Source organism: Canis aureus, chromosome 16, assembly GCF_053574225.1.
Source record: "Canis aureus isolate CA01 chromosome 16, VMU_Caureus_v.1.0, whole genome shotgun sequence".
NCBI classification, from domain to species: domain Eukaryota; kingdom Metazoa; phylum Chordata; class Mammalia; order Carnivora; family Canidae; genus Canis; species Canis aureus.
The window spans coordinates 15,171,587-15,198,339 of NC_135626.1; the positions used below are offsets into that span (position 1 = coordinate 15,171,587).

Below are 26,753 nucleotides of genomic sequence, written 5' to 3' on the forward strand. Positions count from 1 at the left end.
GAATTGAGATGGAGCTAAGAGTCTGGGGAGATATCAAGACATCTTATCTTGAGTTCTCAGGTCAGAGTACCAGAGAAGGGAGAGCTGCAGAGAGAGAGAGCGTGACCTCCAGAGATCTGTAAAGGTTCCCCTTAAATAGTTAGCTGAGTACTGGTTGGCTGTGTGTGCGCAGAAACTGAGGCCAGTGAAGAAACATCTGAGAGGACCAGAGGGAATGCTGGCAGTGCTTTATATTGAGCTAGAAACAGTACCTGTTTCTAACAGCAGAATAGAAAACTTCAATTCATGGAGAATTGCATAGGATATTCTGACAGGCTATGTTTCTCTACTATGAATAACTAGACAAGGAATAAATGCCCCTCTCTGATCCCATCTAAAAAAAATTTTTTTTTTAAAAATTTTATTTATTTATCCATGAGATACAGAGAGAGAGAGGCAGAGGGAGGAGCAGGCTCCTCGCAGGAAGCCTGATGCAGGATTGGGACTCAATCCTGAACCTGGGACCACACCCTAAGCCGAAGGCAGATGCTCAACCGCTGAGCCACCCAGACATTCCTCCATCTAACAAATCTTAAAAGCACTAACTCCCAAAATCAAACTGATTCCCAGTAACTTAATTGAATCCCTGAAAAAAAGCTCAAGAATTATTATAGTAGGTACCTAACAAGAATCAAAACTTGTGGCATCCAATCAAATATTACCAGGAACGCAAAGCAGCAGGAAAACACATTTGATAATGAGGAAGGAAAAAAAAAATCAACTGATAAAAACAGACCAAGAACTGATAAAGAAATGTTGGAATTAGCAGACAAGAACATTAAAAAACAGAGAAAATCCAAAACAAAGAAAGTTATAATTATATTCTGTATATCCCAAAAGTTAAGTAGAGACATAGAGAATATAACAAAGACCCAAACTGAGCTTCTAAAGATGAAAATTACAACGACAGAGAAAAAGAACATACCAGATAGGATTAATAGCAGATGAGACAAGATTAGTGAACTCGAATGCCCAGCAATAGAAACTATCCAAAATGAAACAGAAAAAGAAGAAAAACAAAAACCCCAGCATCAGGCAGCCCCCGTGGCTTAGCGGTTTAGCGCCGCCTTCAGTCCAGGGCCTGATCCTAGAGACCCGGGATCGAGTCCCACATCGGGCTCCCTGCATGGAGCCTGCTTCTTCCTCTGCCTCACTCTCCTGTGTCTCAAATAAATAAGTAAAATCTTAGAAAAAAAAAAACAAAAAACCCAGCATCAATAAACTATGAGACAACTTCAAGCAGCTTATATATGTAATTGGAGGCGCAAAGGATATTTAAGAAATAATGGCCAAAATTTTTCCAAATTTGATGAAAACTATACGCACAGATCCAAGAAGCTCAATGAACACCAAGACACAAAGAAAATGACTTCAAGGTACATCACAATCAAATTGCTCAAAACTAATGATACAAAATTGTAAAGTGGTCAGAGAAAAAGTCATGGTAAAAACAGGACAAAAATAGGGATGGTCACAGATTTCTCTTAGGGTAACATGCAAGCAAAAGGACATCTTCAAAATACAGAGAAGAAAAAAGTGCCTGGGTGGCTCAGTCAGTTAAGTGGCCAGGTATTAAGTGCCAACTTTTGATTTCAGCTCTGGTCATGATCTGAGGGTCCTGGGACTGAGCCCCTGTGTTGGGGTCCCCACTCAGCCAGGAGTTTGCTTCAGGATTCTCTTTCTCTCTCTGTCCCCCACCTCTAAAATAGATAAATCGAAAAGAAATAAAAGAAAAGAAAGAAAACTACTTGGAATTCTGTGCCTAGCAAAAATCTCTTTCAGAGTCAAAGGCGAAATATTTTTCAGACCTTACAAAAGCTGAAAGAATTCATCCCTTGCATATCTCCACTACAAGAAATGCTAGGGACGCCTGGGTGGCTCAGCGGTTGAGCGTCTGCCTTTGGCTCAGGACGTGATCCCGGAGTTGCAGGATCGAGTCCCGCATCGGGCTCCTGCACAGAGCCTGCTTCTCCCTCTGCCTGTGTCTCTCATGAATAAATAAAATAAAATCTTTTTAAAGAAAACCAGAAACGGCAACTATATAAGTGAATACCTAAGATTTTAAGTAAGTCTCTTTAAAAGATAACTATTTAAACAAAGATAATTACAATATACTATGAGACTTATAAATGGTAAAATGTGTGACATCCATAGTACAAAGACTGGGAAGAGAGAAAAAGAAGTAAGATTCTCATACTATTAAGTGAAGTGTTGTAGCATCACTCAAAGGTAGACCTTAATAAGTTAGAGTGCACACTATAAACCTTAAACCAACCACTAGAATAGCAAAATACAGGCAATAGTTCTTAAGTCCACAAAAGAAATAAAAGGGATCACACAAAATATTCAATCCAAAAGAAGGCAGAGGGGAAAAAGGGAGAAAAAAGCTCAGATGGGACAAATAAAAAACAAATAGCAAGATCATATACTTAAACCTAATCATATCTATAATTATATTAAATGTAAATGGTCTAGACACCCCAGTTAAAAGGAAGAAATTATCAAATTGGATAAAAGAGCAAGACCCACCTATATACTGCTTACAAGAAATACAGTTAATATAAAGACATAAATAGGTGAAAAGTTAAAGGATGAAAAAAGATAAACCACACTAATACTAACTAAAAGAAAAATGAAATGGTTATATATTTTTCAAACTTGATTCTCTAGGATTATTATCAAAAATGAAGTGGTTACATTAATAGCAGACAAAGATTTCAGAGCATAGAATTTTGTCAATGATAAAGTCATTTCATAATGATAAAGTAGTCAGTTCATAAAGAGAACATTAACAATCCTAAATGTTTATTTATTTTTTTTTAAAATACTTTTTTTTTTTTTTTTTTTTATGATAGTCACAGAGAGAGAGAGAGCAGCAGAGACACAGGCAGAGGGAGAAGCAGGCTCCATGCACTGGGAGCCCGACGTGGGATTCGATCCCGGGTCTCCAGGATCGCGCCCTGGGCCAAAGGCAGGCGCCAAACCGCTGCGCCACCCAGGGATCCCAATCCTAAATGTTTAATGCACTAAATAACAGAGCTTCAGGATACACGAAGCAAACCTAATACCTAGAGGAAAAAATCCATAATTATAGTCCTTCTCAATAACATAGAACAAGTCAATAGAAAATCAGTACTTGAACAATACTATAAACTAACTTGAACTGACTTTTTATTGATAGGACACTGTGCCCAACAAAAGAATACACATTCTTCTTAAGTACATAGAAAACTGACCAAGAGAGATCACAACTTAGGACAATAAAATAACAGGTTAGGTCACACAATGTATATTTACCCATATTCAAACTAAATTACATATCAGTAACAGCTCTCTGGAAAATTTCTAAATATTTGAAACCAAATACACTTAAAAAGTAACATAATATCAAAGAAGAAATTAAAAGGGAGCCTGTTGCGGGACTCAATTCCAGGACTCCAGGATCACACCCTGGGCCAAAGGCAGGCGCTAAACCGCTGAGCCACCCAGGCGTCCCAAAAGCTGCTTTTGATCATAGAGATGTAACAAAAAAGCAGGTGGCCACTGTTGTTGCACTTATTTAATAAAAATAAAAGATAAATTAAAATAAAAGTTAGGCCCCAGAGACATAACAAAGAATAAATGTGGTCTCTACCTTCCCGGAGTTTACTCATGGCCTGGCAATAAACACAGAAATTATTCTAAAAACTACTGGTGTATTGAGTGCTATCAAAAAAGTACAGATTATATGGTTTACATTTTTTATTGTATTACTTAAGGGCAGCCCAGGTGGCTCAGGGGTTTAGTGCTGCCTTCAGACCAGGGTGTGATCCTGGAGACCCGGGATTGAGTCCCATGTTGGGCTCCTTGCATGGAACCTGCTTCTCCCTCTGCCTGTATCTCTGCCTCTACCCCTCTCTGTGTCTCTCATGAATAAATAAATAAAATCTTAAAAAAAAAATTTATTTTTAAGTAATCTCTATACCCAACATGGGGCTCAAACTCACAGACCGCTGCCTGTTCTGACTGAGCTAGCTAGGTGCCCTTGCTTTACATTTTTTAAAAACAAAAATGAAAAAATAAAAAACCAAAAATGTATATTTAAGAAAGTACATTTCTCATTAATATTACTTCTATCATTTGCCTTCCTCCCCCCAAGTTTTATTTATTTAAGTAATCCCTACCCCCAACGTGGGACTCAAATACACAACCCCAAGAATCAAGAGTCACACACTCCTCTGACTGAGCCAGCCAGGTGCCCCTATGTATTTATTTTTAATCTATTGTAAGTGGGATCTTTTTCCAGTACAGTTTCTAATTTTTCCTCCTTTCCTAATGCGAGATTGTGATATTGTGATCTAAGTATTTTTTGGCCTTTATCCATGGTTCCTGGCACAGAACTCTTAAAACCCTTGTAATTTCTTAAGTGTTAAGAGGAAGAAGGGTAGCCTACTTATAAGAAGCCCATTTCAACCACACCTGAGTGTCAGTGAGAAGACTTCTGGAAAGCCCCTAAGACTGGGGATGGTTGCTAGGGGAACCAACCATGTGATTAGAGTTAGAACTTTCAGCATCCATCCCCTACCTCTGAGGGGAAAAGGACTGGAGGATGAACCAATGGCCAATGACCAACGATTTAATCCATCATGCCTAGCTAAAGAGGTCTCCATAAAAACGGAAAACGACAGGGTTTGGGAGCTTCTGTTGGTGAAGATGTGGAAGTTCTGGTAGGATGGTGCACCCTGAGAGAGTACAGAAACTGCACTCCTTCCCACACACCTTGCCCAGTGTACCTCTTCTACCTGGTTGTTCGCTTGAGTTCTGTGACACTCTAGTCCTTTAACCTAATCGAACCTGAGGAGGGGGTTGTGGAAACCTCCAATCCATAGCTAATTGGTCAGAAGCACAGGTAATTACCTAGACTTTTGACTAGAATCTGAACTGGGGTTTGGGGGTGGTGGAGGGGTATGGAGGTAGCTTTGTGGAACTCAGTGTTTACCTGTGGAATCTGATGCTAATTTTAAGCATACAGTATTTTTTTTTTAAGATTTTATTTATTTATTCATGAGAGACACACACACACACAGAGAGAGAGAGAGAGAGAGAGACAGAGACATAGGCATAGAGAGAAGCAGGCTCCATGCAGGGAGCCCAACGTGGGACTCGATCCCGGGTCTCCAGGATCACGCCCTGGGCCCAAGGCAGGCGCTCAACCACTGAGCCACCCAGGCGTCCCTAGGCATACAGTATTAGAACTAAACTGAACTGTAGGACAACCAGCCAGTGTCCACAGAGAATTAGAGAACTGCTTGGTATGGGACAAACACCACACTTCTGGTGACAGACAAGCCAGAAATATGAAAGAAGTTTTGTGTAGAGAAAAACAGAGGAGAGGGTCAGCCTTTGAAGTCCTAGCATCATTTCTTTAACTTGGAAAAACCTAAAAGAATAACCCAGTTCCTAAACCCCCAAATCACTAGTTTTAGTAAGACCAAGAAATCAAACTGAACCCTAAATGTACAATTCTGGATCTATAAAGAAGTATTCAACTGAGAGCTACAACCTATAAAAAAGCATTTTACCTTCATTATAGGGCACAGGATTGCCAATCTTTAATCCAACTGCTTCGGCTGATTTCAAAATGTTTAACTCCATCAAAATAACTACTCTCCTATGAAGGCAAAGAAATAGAAACAAGTTAGAAAAAAATCAATTTAGAAGCCCTTCAAATGACAAGCTACTTAAAAAGCTTTTCCTAATAATCATTTTGATAAAACTATTTCCATTTGTCAACAGGTTTTCATTACTGAATAACCAGAGAAATAGATGATATCAATTCCCATGTAAATATTTCCCTTAATCTTTCACTGCATCATTATCAAGGCTTTTTATGATTGCAAGGTTTTCATTTTCCATCTAGTCCTTTAGTTAAAATGCAGTGTCCTTACCACAAACAATATCTTCAAGGAGCAAATGACATGATCAGAATTTAGATTATTAAACACAATAAAATGAGGCACAACAAAAGATGATCTGTTTTCAGAAACATACACTTACCTCAACAATTACCTTTTCCCAGTGAAAATCGTTACAACTGTAGCCATTTTTAAATGATTATTATCTAAGAATCTAGTAGGCTTTCATCTACTTTTAACTCTTATTAAAACCTTTCAATAACTCTCAAGAACCTTAAGCCAAAAATAAAATCTTTCATAGATGGCCTACAAGGCTCTGTGTGATCTAGCCTTGCCAATCTCTTTAGCCCATCTCATACCACTTCCTTGAGATGCTCTGCTCTCCAGCCATTCTGACTGCTTTCAGTTCTCGGTATATGCCATGCTCTCTCCTGCCACAAAGCCTTTGTATATGCTGCTTGCTGAATATGAGGGCCTGCTCTCATTCCGCTCAGCTAGTACTTGTTTTTTGCTTTCATCTCAAACATCACTTCAAGAGACTCTGCCTTCATCTTTAGTTCAGATTACGTTTCTGTTACACTTTTTTTTTTACTGCCATGACTTTTTTCTTTCACATTACTTCTCTCAGGTTTAATTAATGTATATTAACACAGAATTATGAACATAGAATTTATGTTCAATTATTCACTTATATAAATTTTATATACTCATAATTTCATTATTATCAGTCTCTCCTACTAGACAGAACTTTCAACAAGAGCAGGTGGCCTCCAGGTATCCACAGTTGTTGCTTAATACATACTTGAATGAGAATGTCATGACCATGTGTGTATTTGAAAAAGAACTGAAACATGAAGAAGAAATCTGAGGGAAACACAGTGGAGGCAGGGAGACCAAAGGAAGAGAACCGATGGTGGCCTCTACCAGAGTCATGGCAATGGAGATAAAAAGTAGATGGTTTTAAAGCAATATATATGTTTTTTAGGATTTCATTTATTTATTTTAGAGAGAAAAATGTGTGAGCAGGGGGAGGGGCAGAGGGAGAGAGAATCTCCAGCTGACTCCATGCTAAGCACTGAGCCTGATTCGGGGCCGATCCCACAACCCCAAGACTATGATTCAAGACAAAACCAAAAGTCAGACATTCAACCAACTAAGCCACCGAGGAACCCTCTAGCACAATATTTAAGCAATAACAAACCGAATTTCACCATGTTGTGGTTTTCAAATGGTCTGATTGCTATAACCTGGATTTTTATATACAATTGATGAGTTTCTGCTACCTTTATCAGGCTTTCATATCAAAGTTATATTACTTAAGGGCACCTGGGTGGATCAGTAGGTTAAAGTGTCTGCCTTTGACTCAGGGTCAATGATCTCAGGGCCCTGGGATTGAGCCCCATGTTGGGCTCTCTGCTTGCAGGGAGACTGCTTTTCCCTTTCCTCCCTGCTTGTATTCTCTCTCGATATCTCTCTCTCTCAAATAAATAAATAAAATCCTAAAAACAAAACAAACAAAAAAACAAAACAAAACAAAAAAAAAAAAGCAAAAACCCCAGAGTTATATTACTTCAATAAAATAAGCTCAAAACTATCTATTTCTGACAATTAGACATAGATTCCCTACAAAAACTATCTGATAGAAATTTAGTGGTAGATATTTAATTATCTTCCAAAATTATCCAAATTACTCCAAGCTTATCAATCATTTAGCACTGGCTTAATACCAAAACTTGAGAGAAAATATGCTCAAAAAATTTAATTTTATCTTATATATTTACATAAAACATTAGCAAAAAAAAAAAAAATTAGCAAGATGAATCCAGCAGCATATCAAAGGAACATACTGCTTTTATCTACTTACAAAAAACACAGATAACAGGGACACATTACAACTTCACAGAGACACAATCAGCAAAATCCAGACTGTGGGAAACTACATGAGGCTAAAGGACAAATGACTTGGCTTCTCTAACAAATAAACAGTAAGGTTTTATTTTTTTATTTATTTTAAAAAAGATTTTATTTATTTATTCATGAGAGACACAAAGAGAGAGAGAGACAGACACAGGCAGAGGGAGAAGCAGGCTCCGTGCAGGAGCATGATGTGGGACTTGATCCCGGGTCTCCAGGACCACACTCTGTGCAGAAGGTGGTGCTAAACTACTGAGCCACCCAGGCGTCCCACTAACTGGAATTTAGATAAAAACTTGAAACTACACAAATGAACAAACAAACTCTAAGGGAGAAAAAAAATATAGTGGAGGAACCTACATATACAAAGAGACTTAAAAGGTATCAACCTACTACAGTGTCTACTTTGGATCCTGATTCAGATAAAATTATTCTCTCTCACATTCACACACACACACACACACACACACACACACACACGAATAGTTGGAAACAGAACACTGACGGGGTATTTAATATTTCAGGCTCAGTGGTTGAGCATCTGCCTTCGGCTCAGGGTGTGATCCTGGAGTTCCGGGATCGAGTCCCACTTCAGACTCCTTGTGGAGAGCCTGCTTCTCCCTCTGCCTATGTCTCTGTCTCTCTCATGAATAAATAAAATCTTAAAAAAAAAAAAAATTTAACAAATAAAATGGTACTTTTTAAAAAAGTTATCTTTTGGGTACCTGGCTGGCTCAGTTGGTAAAGCATATGACTCTTGATCTCAGGGTTGTGAATTCAAGCATGGAGATTACTTTAGAAAGATGAGTAACATTGGGACACCTGGGTGGCTCAACAGTTGAGCATCTGCCTTTGGCTCAGGGCATGATCCCAGGGTCCAGGGATTGAGTCCTCCATCGGGCTCCCAGCAGGGAGTCTGCTTCTTCCTCTGCCTATGTCTCTGGCTCTGTGTATCTCTCATGAATAAATAAATAAAATCTTGCTGAGTGAAGTAAGTCAGTCGGAGAAGGACAAACATTATATGTTCTCATTCATTTGGGGAATATAAATAATAGTGAAAGGGAATATAAGGGAAGGGAGAAGAAATGTGTGGGAAATATCAGAAAGGGAGACAGAACGTAAAGACTGCTAACTCTGGGAAACGAACTAGGGGTGGTAGAAGGGGAGGAGGGCGGGGGGTGGGAGTGAATGGGTGACGGGCACTGGGGGTTATTCTGTATGTTAGTAAATTGAACACCAATAAAAAATAAATTAAAAAAAAAAGAAAAAAAAAGAATCAAACACACAAATAAAAAAAGATATTAAAAAAAAAAAAAAGAATATAGAATGAAAGGAACCCTGTACACATTTGTGGGAATGTAAACTGCTATAATTACTATGAAAAACAATATGTACATTTCTCAATAAATTAAAAATAGAACTGCAATAAATAAATAAATAAATAAATAAATAAACAAATAAAATCTTAAAAAAAATTTATTTTATTTATTTTTTTTTTTATTTATGATAGTCACACAGAGAGAGAGAGAGAGGCAGAGACACAGGCAGAGGGAGAAGCAGGCTCCATGCACCGGGAGCCCGACGTGGGATTCGATCCCGGGTCTCCAGGATCGTGCCCTGGGCCAAAGGCAGGCGCTAAACCGCTGCGCCACCCAGGGATCCCAAATCTTAAAAAAAATTAATCATAAAGTTACCATATGGCCCACAATTCCACTCCTAGATATATACGATGGAAAATGTCCACACAAAAACTTACACCAACATGTCCACAGCATTATTCTTAATAGTAAAAAGGTAGAAACCCAAATGTCCAAACAAACGAATAAACAAAATGTGACATATTCATGCAACAGAATATTACTTGGCCATACAAAAGAATGAAGTACTGGTACATGCCATAGCATGGATAAACCTTGAAAATCTTATGCTATGTTAAAGGGGCTAGTCACAAGGGACCACAAATTTTATGACTTCATTTATATGTAATGTCTAGAATAAGCAATCTGGAGAGACAGAAAATAGATTAGTGGTTGAAAGAATGAGGAGGGCAGCCTGGGTAGCTCAGCGGTTTAGTGCCACCTTCAGCCCAGGGCCTGATCCTGGGGACCTGGGATCGAGTCCTATGTCGGGCTCCCTGTATGGAGCCTGCTTCTCCCTCTGCCTGTGTCTCTGCCTCTCTATCTCTCTGTTTCTAATGAGTAAATAAATAAAATCTTTAAAAAAGAAAGAAAGAATGAGGAGTTTGGGGGTGATAGCTAAATGGTACAAGATTTTGGGGGTGATGAAATATTCTAAAATTAATTGTGGTAATGATTACACAACTCTATCAATATATTAAAAATTATTTTACACTTAATTTTTTAAAAAAGATTTATTTTTTTTTAAATTTTTATTTATTTATGATAGAGAGAGAGAGAAGCAGAGACACAGGCAGAGGGAGAAGCAGGCTCCATGCACCGGGAGCCCGACGTGGGACTCGATCCCGGGTCTCCAGGATCACGCCCTGGGCCAAAGGCAGGCGCCAAACCGCTGCGCCACCCAGGGATCCCTAAAAAAGATTTAATTTATTTATCCATGAGAGACACAGAGAGAGAGGCAGAGACACAGGCAGAGGGAGAAGAAGGCTCCACGCAGGGAGCTCAATGTGGGCCAAAGGCAGTGCTAAACCACTGACTGAGGGATCCCTGGGTGGCACAGCGGTTTGGTGCCTGCCTTTGGCCCAGGGCGCGATCCTGGAGACCCGGGATCGAGTCCCACGTCGGGCTCCCGGTGCATGGAGCCTGCTTCTCCCTCTGCCTGTGTCTCTGCCTCTCTCTCTCTCTCTCTCTGTGACTATCATAAAAATAAATAAATAAATAAATAAATAATAATAAAATAAAATAAAATAAAATAAATAAAATAAACCACTGACTGAGCCACCCGGGCTGCCCTACACTTAATTTTTTACAAAAGATTTTATTTATTCACTTGAGAGAGAGAACAAGCAGGGGGAAGCAGACTCCTCACTGAGCAGGGAGCTAAATGCAGGGCTTGATCCCAGGACCTAGAAATCATGACCCAAGTTGAAGCTAGACACTTAACATCTGAGCCACCTAAGCGTCCCCCATTTTACACTAAATGGATAAATTATAGCAGTATGTGAGTTATATCTCAAAGCTGTTACAAAAACAAAAACTATGGCACTGACCATTATCAACAATAGCCAAACTATGGAGTCTAAATGTCCATCAACTGATGAATGGATAAAGAAGGTGTGGTATATACACAAAGGATTATTACTTAGCCATCAAAAAGGATGAAATCTTGCCATTTGCAATGAGATACATGGACCTAGTATATATTTTGCTAAATGAAATGTCGGTCAGAGATAGAAAATTCTGTACAATCTCACTCATACATGGAATTTAGGAAACAAAACTGATGAGCATATGGGAAAGAAAAAAGAGAGATGGAAGCAAACCATAAAAGACTCTTAAGTAGAGAGAACAAACAGGGTTGAAGGAGAGAAGTGGGTGGGAGATGGGCATGAAGGAGGACACTGGTTATGATGAACACTGGGTATTAAAGTGATGAATCACTAAATTCTGCTCCTGAAACCAATATTATACTACATGTTAACAACTAGAATTAATTTGAGAGAAAGTAAGATAGAGTGAGTGAGAGCATGAGCAGGGGGAAAGGGCAAAGGGAAAGAAGTAGCCTCCCCACTGGGCAGGGAGGCTGATGTGGGGCTCCATCCCAGGACCCGGGTTGAAGATAAGATGCTTAACTGATTGAGGCACCAAGGTGCCCCATGCTAGCTAACTAGATTTTAAATAAAATTTTGAAATAAAAAAAGAAATACTAAACGAATTTTGTGAGGTTGCTAAAACAATGTGAATATATACAGGGGCACCTGGGTGGCTCAGCTGGTTAGGCCTCTGACTCTTGATTGCTGCTCAGGTCAACCTCAGGGTCTTGAGATGGAGATCCACAACAGGCTCTGCCCTTAGTAGGACTCTGCGTGAGATTCTCTCTCTGCCCTGAGTGTGCTCGCTCTCTCAAATAAGTGTCTTAAAAAAAAAAAAAAACCCAAAATCCAATATGAATATATTCAAATTTATTTTATTTCTATGTATCAGCAATAAAAGATTAGAAAATGAAATTTAAAAATGAGAAATGGAAAACAAAAACCACAAAAACTATCGCACCGACAGATCAATGGAAATGACAGCAAACTCAGAAAGATTCAGATAAATGGAACAACAATCTCTACTTTTTTGCCACCAACCATCAATTCTCCATACAACTATGAGAATAACCTTTTAAAAACTTAGATCATACCGATACTCCTCAGCTCAAAACCCTATGGCTTCCCAACACCCTTGAAAAACAATCTAAACTCCTTACTGGGACCTATAAACCCCCTATGATATGGGCTATACATCTGGAAAATATTTAGCTAAATTCCTCCTTTGTACCCTATTTTTTAAAAAACTAGATAAACTAGTCTACTTTAAAAATCCACAGAAGGGGATGCCTGGGTGGTTCAGCCAGTTGGGCGTCTGACTTGTTTTTGGCTCAGGCTCATGGGATTGAACCCTTTCTGCACACTGTGCTCTGCAGGGAGTCGGCTTGAGATTCTCTCTTACTCTGTCCCTTCCTCTCCCCATGCCCCCACCCCCAACTGCTGTGAGTGCATGTGCTCTCTTTCAAATAAATAAATCTTAAAAAAAAATTCCACAGAAGGATTAAAGAACTAAAAAATATATTTTAAAAAAGATTTATGTATTTGAGAGAGAGAGAAAAAGAGAGAGAGAGAGAGAGAGAGCACCCAAGTGCGAGGATGAGCAGAGTGAGTGGAGAATCTCAAGCTGGCTCCAAGCCCAGCACAAAGCTCCAAGGCAGGGTTTCATCTCATGACTTAAGCCAAAACCAACAGTCGGACACTCAATGAACTGAGCCACCAAGACACCCCTAAAAAATAATTTTATCACCCAGTCAGGAAGTTTCCTAAGCAAGACAAAATTCAGAAGTCATAAAGGAAAAAAACTAATAAATTTGATTAGTACATAATAAAAAGTAATCCAGAAAAGAACTACAGGGGGTGCCTGGATGGCTCAGTTGGTTAAGCATCTGCCTTCAGCTCAGGTCATGATCCTGAGGTCCTTGGATTGAGCCCCATGTTGGACTCTGCTCAGTATGGAGCCTGCTTCTTCCCCTCCCTCTGTGTGAGCTCTCTCTCTCAAATAAATAAATAAAATATTTTTAAAAAACCCTCCAAAACCACAGAGTCAATGAATATATGAAAACATACTTTACTTCAATAGGGAAATATAAATTAAAATATTAACAATATTGGGATGCCTGGGTGGCTCAGCAGTTAAGTGTCTGCCTTCGGCCCAGGGCATGATCCTGGAGTCCCAGAATCAAGTCCCACACCGGGCTTCCTGTAGGGAGCCTGTTTTTCCCTCTGCCTGTGTCTCTGCCTCTCTCTCTCTCTATCAATCTGTGTGTCTCTCATGAATAAATAAAATATTTAAAAAACATATTAACAATATTGACAACAATTATTTGTAAAAATTAGTAGTATCCAGTATGTTGACAAGGTTAAGGGGAATTTTTTTTTTTTTTTTTTGGTTTTGTTTTTTTTTTTTAAAGTAACAGCTTTTTGAGATATCGGTCACATACCATTCCACTTCCTGACCCCTGGGGAACCATGAATCTAATTTGTTTCCTTGGATTTGCTTATTCAGAAACAAGCACTCTTACACAAAGTTAATGAGTATATTAACTGGTATATTTTCTATAAGACATGTCCTTTGAGCCCCACAATAGTAATTCAAGCAATCTGCTCTTCAGAAATAATAGCATGAGCACATACAGATAAATGTACAAAGATGAATGCTGAAGCCCTGTTTGGAATAAGCCTAAATAACCATAAAAAAAGTAAGGGGTAAATAAACTTGGATGTACATATATAGGTTCTCAACAGAAGTAGGAAATACAAGACATGCCATCATTTGGAGGTGGTGCAATAAAACAAAGCCCACGGGAGTGGAATTCTATCCCTGATCGGAGAATAAAGCCTAAGTTTTTGCACTCGACCCCACCAAAGCTCTCCACCCTCTTCCATAACCGTACCTTAAAGGACAGAAAAATGGATAGAAAGCACCGCTCAATCACTCAAAGGTATAGCTTGGAATGGAAGATAACACGTCCCATGTGGGAAGGTTGGCAAGGAGATGTACCTAGCTTAAACTGTCAGAGCAAATATGAAGTCTGACAGAACTATCCACATTAAGCATGAACAAGATAAAAAGAAATGACATATCAACAATGCAACTTATAAAAGTATATAAAAATAAAAGGAATAAGAAAGCAGAGACAAAGAATCCGATCTAGAAGAAAGCATATGGAAGAAAGGGAATAATACTTTCCAAGAGGGGTTTGAGAAATAAGACTAAGAATTAATAAAATAAAACTCAAAAGATTAGATAAAACAAGAGATTGAGAAGAAACAATAGCTTGAGAAGACAAAAATAGAACAAAAGTAATACCATTATATATCTAACACTTAAACATTATAAACCAAGAAACAGCAAGGAGAAAGCTAAAAACTGAACTATTATGTTGGAAAATCTTGATTAATGTATGCATTAGAAAAAAGACTAAAGCAAACTGAAGACACAAAGGGAGGATAGTTATCCACAATACAAGTAAAAACTAAAGCTCAAATGAAATAGAAAACAGCCTTAAGGAATAGAATTTGAGATTGAAAGGCATATCATGCACCAGAAAAAAATTACGCTAAGAACAATTGACATTAAGATATATCCTGGTTAAAAAAAAAAAAAAAAAGATATATCCTGGTTGGTTAAGTCACTGAAATTGACTGAAACATAACCAAAGAATTTTTCCATTTAATCCACAGAACCTATTCAAGTTTTATCAGCTGTCTAAATGATGTCCTTAATAGCAAAAGGATCCAGTCCAGGATCACTTGTTGTATTCAATTACCAAATCTCTTAAGTCTCCTTCAATCTGAAAGTCTCTCAGTGTACACAACTTTTTTCTTTCATGCTTGAGATCTGAAAATCAGAGGTCACTGGGACACCTGGGTGGCTCAATCAGTCAAGCATCTGACTCTTGATTTTAGCTCAGGTTGTGATCTAAGGGGCCCGGGATCGAGCCCCGCAATGGGTTCCATGCTCCGTGGGGAGTCTGCTCCTTCTCTCTCTGCCCATTCCCTGGCTTGTACTCTCTCAAATAAGTAAATAAATCTTAAAAAAATAAAATAAAAAATCAGAGGTTATTTATTTTGTAGAATGTCCCTTAATTTAACTGAGGTTTCCTCATGATTACAGATTATGCATCTTTTCTTTTTTTAAAGATTTTATTTATTTATTCATGAGAGACACAGAGGGAGATGCAGAGACATAGACAGAGGGAGAAGCAGGTTCTTGGCAGGGAGCTCTGCGAGACTCCATCCCCAGACCCTGGGATCACAACTTGAGCCAAAGGCAGATGCTCAACCACTGAGCCACCCAGGCGTCCCACAGATTATGCATCTTTGCCAAAAGCATAATATTAGTGATGCTGTGTTCTCAATGCATCCTATCAGGTAATACACAAATTCTACTTGTAATTCTATTTGTCCCATTACTGGTAATGTTAACTTTGATCATTGGAATAAGGGGCTGTCTGCCAGGTTCCTCCACTACAAAGTTGCCTCTGCTTCTTTTTACAATTAGTAATTACGTTGTGAATAACTTGTTACTCAGCAAACTTTCATCGACTTGTTTCAGCATCTGTGGTAGACTGAATGACCCCCTCCAAAAGCTATTCACTTCCTAATCCCTGGAGCCTGTGAATGGGACAAGGAACTTGGTAAATGTGATGAAGTTCAGGATTGAAATGGCAAGATTACCCTGGATCCTCTGCTGGGCCCTAAAAGCAACCACATTTATCTCCATAAGAGGGGGGCATATCTGATACAGACAGGAGGCGACAGATAAGACAAAGACTTGGAGGTGAGACTGAACTACAGCAGTGAACAGCCAAGGGATGCTAACAACCACCAGAGGCTGGAAGAGGGAAAGAAGGATCTCAGTCCAGTGAAACTGATTTCAACTTTTGACCTCCAGGCAAATAATTTCTGCTATGTTAATTTGTTAGAGCAGCCATGGCACCCACTGATGTTTCCTGCGTAAACTAACACTGTGCTGGTTACCAAGGGGGATTTTCTAATTCCATCATTCCTTCCACATTTGTCGGATGGCACTCTATTTTAAGAAAAACTTTTCTCTTCCTCCATCTATTCCTTTTTTGGGTATGGACTTATGAACTCCTATTTTATTTAATAGGTTATAATCTGTTCCCATTTTTATTGTGATTTTAAATTGCCTTAGATTTGACAAGTCTAAGATTCTGCAAGCCAGTTTCTCTGTCCTTTTGACAGGGTCCCACCTCCCTTTGAGCTCTTCCTTACCATCTGACACATTAAGATATCCCAGGCTCATCTTGTCATTTCCAAGCCTGTACAAGCCATCCTCCAAGGAGCCCTAGTTCCTTTTAGGGTGAAGTGGCATTCAGAAATGAAGATCTGGTGCTAAGTGGGCTCACAGCTTTTGGGGTATTGCTGCTCCAAAACCCTCTCTATAGACAGATCTAGGGAACACACACACTATATATATATAATTATATATACACATAATATATATTATATATACACACTCATATACCAACCAGATCTGAACAGCTGTCTTTTTTTTTTTTCATAAACAGATATCTTTCCAAAGAAAACATACAGCTAGCCAACAGGTACATGAAAAGATACCCTGAATCAGGGAAATGGAAGCCAAAACCACAATGAAATATCACTTCATATTTGTTAGAATGGCTATTATCCAAAAGACTAGAAATAGCAAATGCTGGTGAGGACATGGAGAAAAAGGAACTCTTGTGCACCGTTGGGAATGTTAAGTTGGTGTAGCCACTATGGAAAACAGTATGGAGATTCCTCAAAAAATTAAAAATCAAACTACCATAAGATCCAGCAACTCCACTTCTGGGTATTCATCCAAAGAAAATAAAAGCACTAACTCAAAAACATATACATATATACCCCCATGTTCACTGTAGCACTACTTACAAGAGTTAACATATGGAAACAACCTAAGTGTCTACTACTAGGTAAATGGATAAAGGAATTGTCACACACACACACACACACACACACACACACAAATACACATAGAATATTATTCATCCATAAAAAGGAATTGAATCTTGCCATTTGCAAAAACATGGATGGACTTCCGGGGCATTATGCTAAGTCAGACAGAGAAAAGCAATTAATGTATGGTCTCTCTTATATGTGGAAATAAATAATAAGCCTGTAGATACAGAAAACAAACAGATTGGTGATTGTTAGAGGCAAAAAGTAGGAGGCAGGAGAAATGGGAGAACTGTTTTAGTATTTAGTTTAAATAAAGTGAGTTAAAATAATAAGGTAAAATAAATTTATTTCTTCCTTTCTTTTCTCCTTTCCTTTCCTTTCCATGGCCAGTATGGAGCCCAACATGGGGATCAAACTCACAACCCTAAAATGAAGACCTGAGTTGATATTAAGAGTCAGACACCCAAACAAGTGAGCCACCCAGGCACCCCAAAAAATCTAATTTTAAAACCCTAAATGTAAAAATAAATAAATAAAATAAAAAAATAAAACCCTAAATGTTTATATCTTTATCTATCTATCAAAAACCTTGAGTTCACTCTGAAACCTTCAATTCTAATCCGGAATCACTGATTTCTCCCTTGAGTAGCTCCCATAACTTTCAACATATTAGATCAATTCCCCTCATAGGTAACCAAACTCCTATCACTACCTGCCACTGCTACACACATGGACACTCCTCTGAATGCTCAAATTCCAAACCTGGTTCTGAGACCACTACCATCCTATTACAAACAAGCACCCTCCCCCCCTTCCCCAGAAACATGCTGTTGTCCCAGATCCCCACACTCCCAGATGCCGTCATTCCTTCCTTAGGATCCAACAACCACACAGACTCTTACCTCATCTTACTGAGGCTTTGACAACCCATTCTGGGCTGCAACCACCCTCTCCTCATGTATGTTCACCTTACCTGCTTATGTTCCATCCCTAAGTCCAGTCCATGAAGATACCTTCCTCCCTTTGGGCTAACACCTGGTTCTAGGCCATCACCACCACCACCACTATCCCTTCCTTGTAAACACCTACCTTGCCTGGCCCCACCTAATGACTTTGGACTGAATTATTCAGGAAAGGAGAGAGCAGGGGCTGCCCGGGTGGCTCACCGGTTTAGCACTGCCTTCGGCCCCAGGGCCTGATCCTGGAAACCCAGGATTGAGTCCTGCATCAGGCTCCCTGTGTGGAGCCCGCTTCTCCCTCTGCCTGTGTTTGTGTGTGTCTCTCTTTGTGTCTCTCATTAATAAATAAAATCTTTATTTAAAAAAAAAAAAAGGGAGGAAGAGAGCAACAATATTTATATTGTCATTTCAGTATCAAAATTATTTCTATCAATTATGATAAATACCACTGTGATATATCTGGAATGATGTTCACTAACTCATAATATGGTTATTTCTGGGTTGTATGAATTTTAGACAATTTTTTTCCTTCTTTGTACCTTTTATTTCACTGCTTGAATCAATTATTTTGTGTGTCATTTTTTTTGTTGTGTGTCATTTTTATTAAAATAACAGTAGTCTCTAAAAATTTGAATACACAAAGATAGAGCTACAAATATATTCTAAGAAGCACTGGTGAAAAATTTTAAATAGTGAAATGCTGTATAATATTAAATGTTAACTAAATTATGGTAATTCTATATAATGACATACAAAATAATACATGGCAGAGGTTTATCTAGGGACATGTAAAAATGACCACTATTAAAAAAAATTATAAACCCATATTATGAGGTTTTTTTTAAAGAAAATTACAAATTTATAAGTACTTAATGTTCACAGAAAAATTCTAGAAGGATTACAATTTTTTTTTTTTACAACAAAATTTTTAAGAATAGTTATTTTAGGCAGTGGAATTAGTTATTATGTATATGTGAACTTGATTTATTCATTTTTTTAAAGTAGGCTCCACACCCAGTGTGGGGCTAGAACTCATAATCCCTAGATCAAGAGCCACCGGCTCTACCAACTAAGCGAACCCCTATTCGTGTGAGTTTTAAAATATAGGTATATATTACTTGTATAATAAAAGTTGTTTTACAAAACAGTGACAAGAACATAAAATTCTATCGGATGAAGATCCTACTACATGATATACAGAACTAAGTAACTGTCAACCTAGAATTCTATACCTTGTCTCATTTAACTGAGAATGAAACAGACATTTTTAGATGACAGATTTTTATCATCCACAAACTTTCCCTATAAGAGCTGCTAAAAGATATTCTTCAGGAAGATGAGAACTGAACTAAAAAGGAAGGAGTGTGATGAAGGAGGCAAAGAGAAGCCAGCAAACTACAGGGAAGTCTAAGTAACAGCTGCCTACATAGAGAATATACTAATTCAAAGAAATAAAAAACAAAGTTGAGCTATAACACTGAACATAGAACGTTTTGAGACCTTTGCTTGAGAGGACGGTAAAAATAGACCTATCTTAGAATTTCTGTTAATTCGCATATGGGTTTTTCTTTTTTTTTTTAAGATTTTATTTATTCATGAGAGACAGAGAGAGAGAGAGGCTGAGACACAGGCAGAGGAAGAAACAGGCTTCATGAAAGGAGCCTGATGCGGAACTCGATCCCAGAACCCTGGGATCACGCCCTGAGCCACAGGCAGACTTTCAACCACTGTGCCACATAGGTGTCCCATATAGATTGTTTTAAATGTAAGAACACCCGTAAACAAACAAACAAAACCACAGCACAAGTAGAATGTATTTCAAACCAGTAGAGGGGGAAAAAATTAAGGAAAAACTCAATCAATTTAAGGCAAGAAAAATATAAAGCAAAAACATGGTAAAAACACAAAAGTTAGAAAAAAAATCAATAATAAATTAAGCAGAATAAACTCCCCAATTAAATCTCAAATTGATTTCTAAAATCATGTGGTGTTTATAAAAGACATCCAAGGTTAAGAACAGAGAAGCTGAAAGTTAAAAGAAGGACAACCATGTAGCAAACAAAGCAAAAGTTATTTGGAAACCTATAGATGACACTGTAACATACACTGACATACCCTTATTAAGATGGAAATGCTTGCTATATTTGTTTCTTATGTGTTCTGTGATCGAAAATAAAAAACTTAAAAGCCTCTCCCCAACAAAAAAGGTCCTATTTTAGCAACAGTTACCCAGGAGTAATAGTTACCCAGGAGCTCACCACTGCACTTCTAGCAGCAGAGCAGGTTAGTACTCAGCATACTATATTGGCTGAATAAAGTATTTATGATGAAAGAGTTAAGACTGCAAAAAAAGGGCAGTGTTACATAATTAATTACATCATTTTTGCTTTTCTTTTTTTTTTGCTTTTCTTTTTTTTTTTTAAAGATTTCTTTATTTATTCATGAGACAGAGACAGAGACAGAGAGAGAGAGTCAGAGACACAGGCAAAGGAAGAAACAGGCTCCCTGCAGGAAGCCTGACATGGAACCTATCCCAGGACTCCAGGACCATGCCCCGGGCCGAAGGCAAGCGCCAAACTGCTGAGCCACCCAGAGACCCCCAGTAACCCCTTTTCATTAAAAGATACTTCAAAAGAGAATCCTAAAAACAGTGCTTCTGAAGAGATGAAAAATAAAAGTTCTGTATTCTGTTTTAATCTCCTGCTTTGAAATTTCCAATTTGTTTCCAAATTTCTCTTCCTTTGGTGCCATGTTTTAGTCACCTAAGGTTCAGATCTCAATAGCTATAAACTCTTAGCTGAAAACTTATCATTGTCTTTTTATTCCTAAATGAATTGTGGCATTCTCTGCTGAAAGAAAAATTAGTCCCCATTCTACAACACAATAATACCAAAGAAAACCCCCCACAATAAAGAAAAACACCACATACCTTCCATCTTTCAGAGTGTTAACAATAAATCGATTAATCTGGCAAATACAGTTGCTAGACAATTGTTCTTTCTCAACGAGAGGGTTCAACTGTGTTGCCAACATGAAAGCTGAAAAGCACAGAGATTATTTCAGTCCCCACAACATCTCAATCATGACAGTCTGAAAGCTCATCACACCTAGACTAGTAAAGGAAAACAATTATTTTGAACAGGTTTCTAAAATTAAAACCACTCGGATTCTGCATAGTGAAAAACAGTATAATTTACTGTGCTTTAAACATCTGCTAGTACTTTGAAATGTATTTCTTCAAGTGTTCAAAATAAGTTTTTCCATCATTCAGGTTTCATCACAAAGACTAAGAAGTCTTTTCTATGTTCTTCACCTTGTGACTAGAGATAGCAAGCATCTATTCTGCAAATTCTTTCTCCCTTGTAAGGTTTCCAACACAGAAATAAAACCCAAAAAAGGCAAGTATAGGACAGCTAACCCATTATATTCATTAAATGTCAATATCATCCTGAGGGAAATTAATCAAAGAAAACAGAGCACCAGTTAGAGAAAATTAATTAAGCCAAGTGGCAGCTTTCCACTAGATCCAGTCTATTGTTAGAATGCTCTCTGCCAGCCATAATTCTGTCTGAATGAAGTACATGGCTAAGCAAATGTACGCTTCTGAAATGCCCCCAAATTATTGTAATCAGAGTGCTGGGTGTGCTTTTATCATTTAAATAAATGCAAATTCCTAGATTTATACATCATACTTACAGGATAGAGTGTTCAATCCATCACTCATAAGCAGTCGATAACGGGGTGGACTATTCCCCGTAGTAATGGGACGGATGTTCTAGGATAGAAAATTTGATTCATTAGCCAGGTTGTCTCCCCAGTCCCCAGGGATAAGTAAACTTAAGTGGCAGGAGAGTGGGTTCGTCTTTAGTTCAACAAACACTGAACTGCTTGCCCATTCTCTTGACACCTAAATCCAAGCAAAAGAAAATTACATTTGATGATTTTCCTTCCAGCCTCTACTAACATTATTAAACACAACACAGATGAGAATAAAATATACTCTTCTGCTATCTCTCCCCAACTCAAATTTGACTGAATTTGAATTAATTTTTAAAAAAGATATGACTATGCACCTAATATGTGCAAGGTGTTATGCAGAAAACATACTAAAAATACAAAATGGAAAAAAAGAATCCTTGCCCTGAAGGGGCTTACAAATGAGGTGGAGACAGAGGCAAAGAGACATAGAGAATTATGCACATGACACAGGGGTACAGACAAGACATTTACCACACCTTGAAGGAAATCAGAGGCAGCTCTCCAAAGGAAGTGAAATATATAAACAGAGCTTTAAGATGAACAGCAGCCAGTTTGGGAGTAACAGGGAGATCATCAGGGCTACTGACTCAGAATTTGCAGGGATGATCCAGGATACTGCTTCCATGCATTTTTAAAATTCCCACTAAAATCTGAGAACTCCTTAAATGAATTTTTTTTTTTTAAGATTTTATTTATTTATTCATGAGAGACACAGAGAGGACACACACACACACACACACACACACACACACACACAGAGAGAGAGAGAGAGAGACAGGCAGAGACACACGCAGACGGAGAAATAGGCTCCATGCAGGGAGCTTGATGCGGGACTTGATCCCAGGACTCCAGGATCACGCCTTGAGCCAAAGGCAGATGCTCAACTGCTGAGCCACCCAGGCGTCCCTGAATGACAGGGTAATGAAAAATTTTAAGCAGATATGTTCACTGCAGGCCCACATAAGGCAGATTTGAGCAGAATATATCTCAGGGCAGGAAGAAAAGTAAGGAGCAGTAGTAATGATGGGTAGCACCACAGCATCCATCAATTGTGGAAAGAACAGAAAGGCAAAGCCTCAAATCTGAACCCCCAAAGTCTAACCCTGGCTAGCATAGTATTAAAAAAGAAAGAAAGGAAAAAAAAAAAGGCCTGGTTCCTCTCTTAGGGTTACAATAAGATTGACCTATTTGGGGGGATGATGGAGAGAATTTCCTAAAGTGGACAAATCTGTATGTGCTTAATCAAATGTCACTTGTAATTACATAAAAAGTTTAAAAAATGTTTGATATAAAACATTCATAGGTACTCACAATGACTTGGAGGATGGGTTTTATGGATGTATCTCCCTCTTGCATTATGGCCTGAAAGAGTAAAAACAGAATGAGATATACATTAAAATCATGACCAAAATATGACCTATTCTTACAGTTTGGTATTTTGAATAAACCACAATTAACATTATTTTTTTAAATTTTTATTTATTTATGATAGTCACAGAGAGAGAGAGAGAGAGAGAGGCAGAGACACAGGCAGAGGGAGAAGCAGGCTCCATGCACGGGGAGCCCGACGTGGGACTCGATCCCGGGTCTCCAGGATCGCGCCCTGGGCCAAAGGCAGGCGCCAAACTGCTGTGCCACCCAGGGATCCCCTTCTTTTTTTTTTTTTTTTTCACAGTTAACATTATTAAAGAGACTTTTTGGAGCTTATCATTTGAAAATCCAGTTTAAGTTTTATCACTATGGACAAATAATAAAATCATAAAAGTGGGATACATGCTTACCACAAGGATACACCTCCTACATCCAAAATACAGGCATCACATACATACTCATTGAGAACAGTACATTAATCTGATTATAGTGCCCATTAATAGAGAAATACTAAATATGGAAAAAAATAAAAAAACAACTAAATATGGTAATCCTTAAAACAGAATATTATGCAGCCTTAAAAAGATGTTTATGTAACACTGGTGTCTAATGAGTAGGGGCCACAGGTGTGAGGCAGACCTCATCCTGAATCCTCTTTTTATATCTTTTGAAAACCTTATGACTCTTACTAGCAATGATGAAAATAATTTTAAAAAGGGTACTAGGTGACTCAGTTGGTTAAGCATCTGACTCTTGATTTTGGTTCAGGTCATGATTTCAGGGTTGTGAGATGGAACTCTGTGTCAGGCTCTGCATTGGGTATAGAGCCTGCTTAAAATTCTCTCTCCCTTTTCCTCTCCCTCTGCACTCCCCCCCCCAATAATATCTGAAAAAAAAAAAAAAAAAAAAAAAAAAAACCCAGAACATCAATCAGGCTTTTAGTTTGTTTTAAAAAGCCATCATTTAAAGGTAACCATCAGGGGGCGCCTGGGTGGAACAGCTGGTTATGTGTCTGGCTCTCGGTTTTAGCTCAAGTCACGATCTCAGGGTCTTGGGATCAGGCCCAGCCTTGGGCTCTTTGCTCAGCAGAGTCTGCTTAGGTTTCTCTCTCCCTCTGCCCTTCTTCCCCACTCTCTGGCATGTGTGCTCTCCTCTCTCAAATAAATAATTAAAGGTGACCACCAGAAAAACTAACAGCAGTGAAGACTGGTTCTCTGGCCTCTGCTTTTGCCCATGCTGAAATAAATGGTACCACATTAGCTCTTCTGCCACCAACTAAAAAACTGGACAAAAATATACGAATTATTTTCAAATACCGGACAACAGGTAGAGTAAGACTGTGGTCACTGAAATGAGGGGAACCTTACAATCATCCTGGCTTTCTGTACAGAGGCACTTCTGGACCACAGTATGGACAAAGGAACCCAAGAAGAATGTGGGGGCCCTGCTGAGCACAGGTAGGAGTTCAGGGAGGTGAGTTAGCTGGATTTCATGGATGCAGAGTACCAGAGATGAGGGTGCTACACAGAGAAAGAGCTTCAATAACCTACACGGGATTTCTCTTGAGTCTCTGGCTGAATTCTAAGCTGTGCATACACAGAATGAGATTCCACAAGGCTAGGCCAAAAGTAAGTATTAGACAGTTTAAAATGAAAAATCAGTGGAGTTCCTACAGGCTAGAATACAGTTGAGTTCTAACCAGCCAGAGGGCAGAAAACTCAATAAACATCTGCATTTAGGAGAAACCCCAGAAAGGCCATGCTTTAGAAACAGGACAAAACTAGACCAAAGTAAAAGCTATTCTAGACCCATTCCAGTCTCTGTGGGATCAGCTGATTTGCAAGTAAATTAACAGTCTGCCAAAACTCAATATTCGTTTTTAAGATTTATTTGAGAGAGAGAGAGAGAGAGAGAGCATGCATGTGCATGCACAACTGGGCGGGGCACAGGGAGAGGGAGAGATCCTCAAGCAGATTCCAAGCTGAGCGTGGAGCTCAATACAGGGCTCGATCTCATGAAACTGAGACCATGACCTGAGCTGAAACCAAGAGTTGCACTACACAGCCAACTACACCACCCAGGTGCCCTATAACTCAATAGTCTTTAAAGAAATTTAAAAATATTCTATATAACAGTATGGGAAGTAGGCAAAAAGTACTTCTGTTGCACACTGGATTATTGGCTGTCACCCCAAGGAAAAGCACTTATGAAGTTGTTAGTGAGTTGAACGAACTGCTTTTTTTCCACAGAATATCATTTTTACTTGAAAGGCCAACTGACAAACCCCTTATTTAAACCTCGGAATTTAGTAAATATTTTCTCAAAAATAAAGTGAACCTGTTTTCAAGGAAAATGATAGTTACTGTCAATCATGAAAGGGTTTTCTAACGAAAATCAGAACTTTTGAAAACTTCTATCCATTAGCAATAAACTTTACAGCTTATCAATGCTTGCAAACTTTTCTGACTAAATTACCGTGGTCAATAAGCATGAATTTTTGTTGTGTAATGAAATACATCAATATTTGGATGATCTAAATAATGCAATGAACCATATTTTCCAAATGACCCATGCATGATATTATAACGCATTAGCAAAAGATCCATTCAAAATGCAAGATAGACCAGTTTAAAAAAAATTATTAATTTAGAGGGAGGGAGAGAGCTTGTGCACATGCAAGAAAGCAGGAGCAGGGGGAGGGGCAGAAGGAGAGGCAGAAGCAGACTCCCTCCTGAGCAGGAAGCCAACTGGGGGCTAGATCCCTGGGATCATGACCTGAGCTGAAGGCAGATGCTTAACCGACTGAGACATCCAGGTGCCCCAAGATAGACCAATTCTATATTCCAATTAACCTTTAAGAAACTACCATTTGTTGAATTTTGATGTAGTATTAGAGAAAACCTTTTTCTCTTCACAGCCATTTCTTACACCACATGTGTGGGTTTTCCACATGAAGCAATTCTCTGCAGACAACAAGTGGGTGTCCTACAAGTTAATTCAACTCTGACACTATGTAGAGTTAGTACAGACCCCACCAGTTAGGGGCTCAGTCCCACAAGACTATCCCTTGCTTACTTCAGACACCAACCTCAAGCAGCAGGTCCTCAGGATGCCCACACTTCTGCCTAACTTGCCTACAAACTGGGGGTTCCTATGACCCCCTCCTCAGGCTCAAAGAACTTAGGAAAACACTTTACTGGTTTATCATAATAGACATTATAAAGGATACAAATGAACAACCAGAGGAAGAGGTACATCAGACAAGGTCTGGGAGGGTCTTAAGCATAGGAATTTCTGTCCCTGCATGGAGTTTGGGGTGTGTGATCCTCCTGGCATGTAGATGCATTCACCAACCTGGAAGCTCTCTGATCCCTCCTATTTAGGAGTTTTTTGAAGGTCTCATTACATAGGCATGATGATTAAATCACTGGCCACTGGTGACTAGATCAATGTATCCTGACTCTCTCGGGGGACAGTGGCAGGGCAGAGGGGAGTGTAGGGTTGAGTTCCAACCTTTTTTTTTTTTTTTCCTTAAGATTTATTTATTTATTTGAGAGAGAGAGTACACAGAGTGGGAAGGGCAGAGGGAGAGAGAATTTCAAGCCGACTCAGCACTGAGTGCAGAGCCCCACCTGGGGCTCGATCCCAGGACCCTGA

At 38.8% G+C, this 26,753-nt stretch overlaps 1 protein-coding gene and 1 long non-coding RNA gene across 2 annotated transcripts in view; one reads left to right on the forward strand and one right to left on the reverse strand.

The window, feature by feature from the left end:
* RPA1 (replication protein A1) overlaps positions 1–26,753 on the reverse strand; it is a 78,045-nt gene that overhangs the window by 41,543 nt on the left and 9,749 nt on the right. Inside the window, exons 2-5 of the mRNA XM_077851767.1 lie at positions 23,037–23,087; positions 21,663–21,741; positions 20,896–21,004; positions 5,601–5,689 (exon numbers count right to left, since the gene is read on the reverse strand). Of these exons, the coding sequence (XP_077707893.1) occupies positions 5,601–5,689; positions 20,896–21,004; positions 21,663–21,741; positions 23,037–23,087 (328 nt within the window). The remainder of the gene's footprint in view (positions 1–5,600; positions 5,690–20,895; positions 21,005–21,662; positions 21,742–23,036; positions 23,088–26,753) is intronic.
* LOC144285934 (uncharacterized) lies at positions 4,570–20,662 on the forward strand. The gene is made up of 2 exons (XR_013354073.1): positions 4,570–4,927; positions 20,392–20,662. It is a non-coding gene; the product is annotated as an uncharacterized LOC144285934 (long non-coding RNA).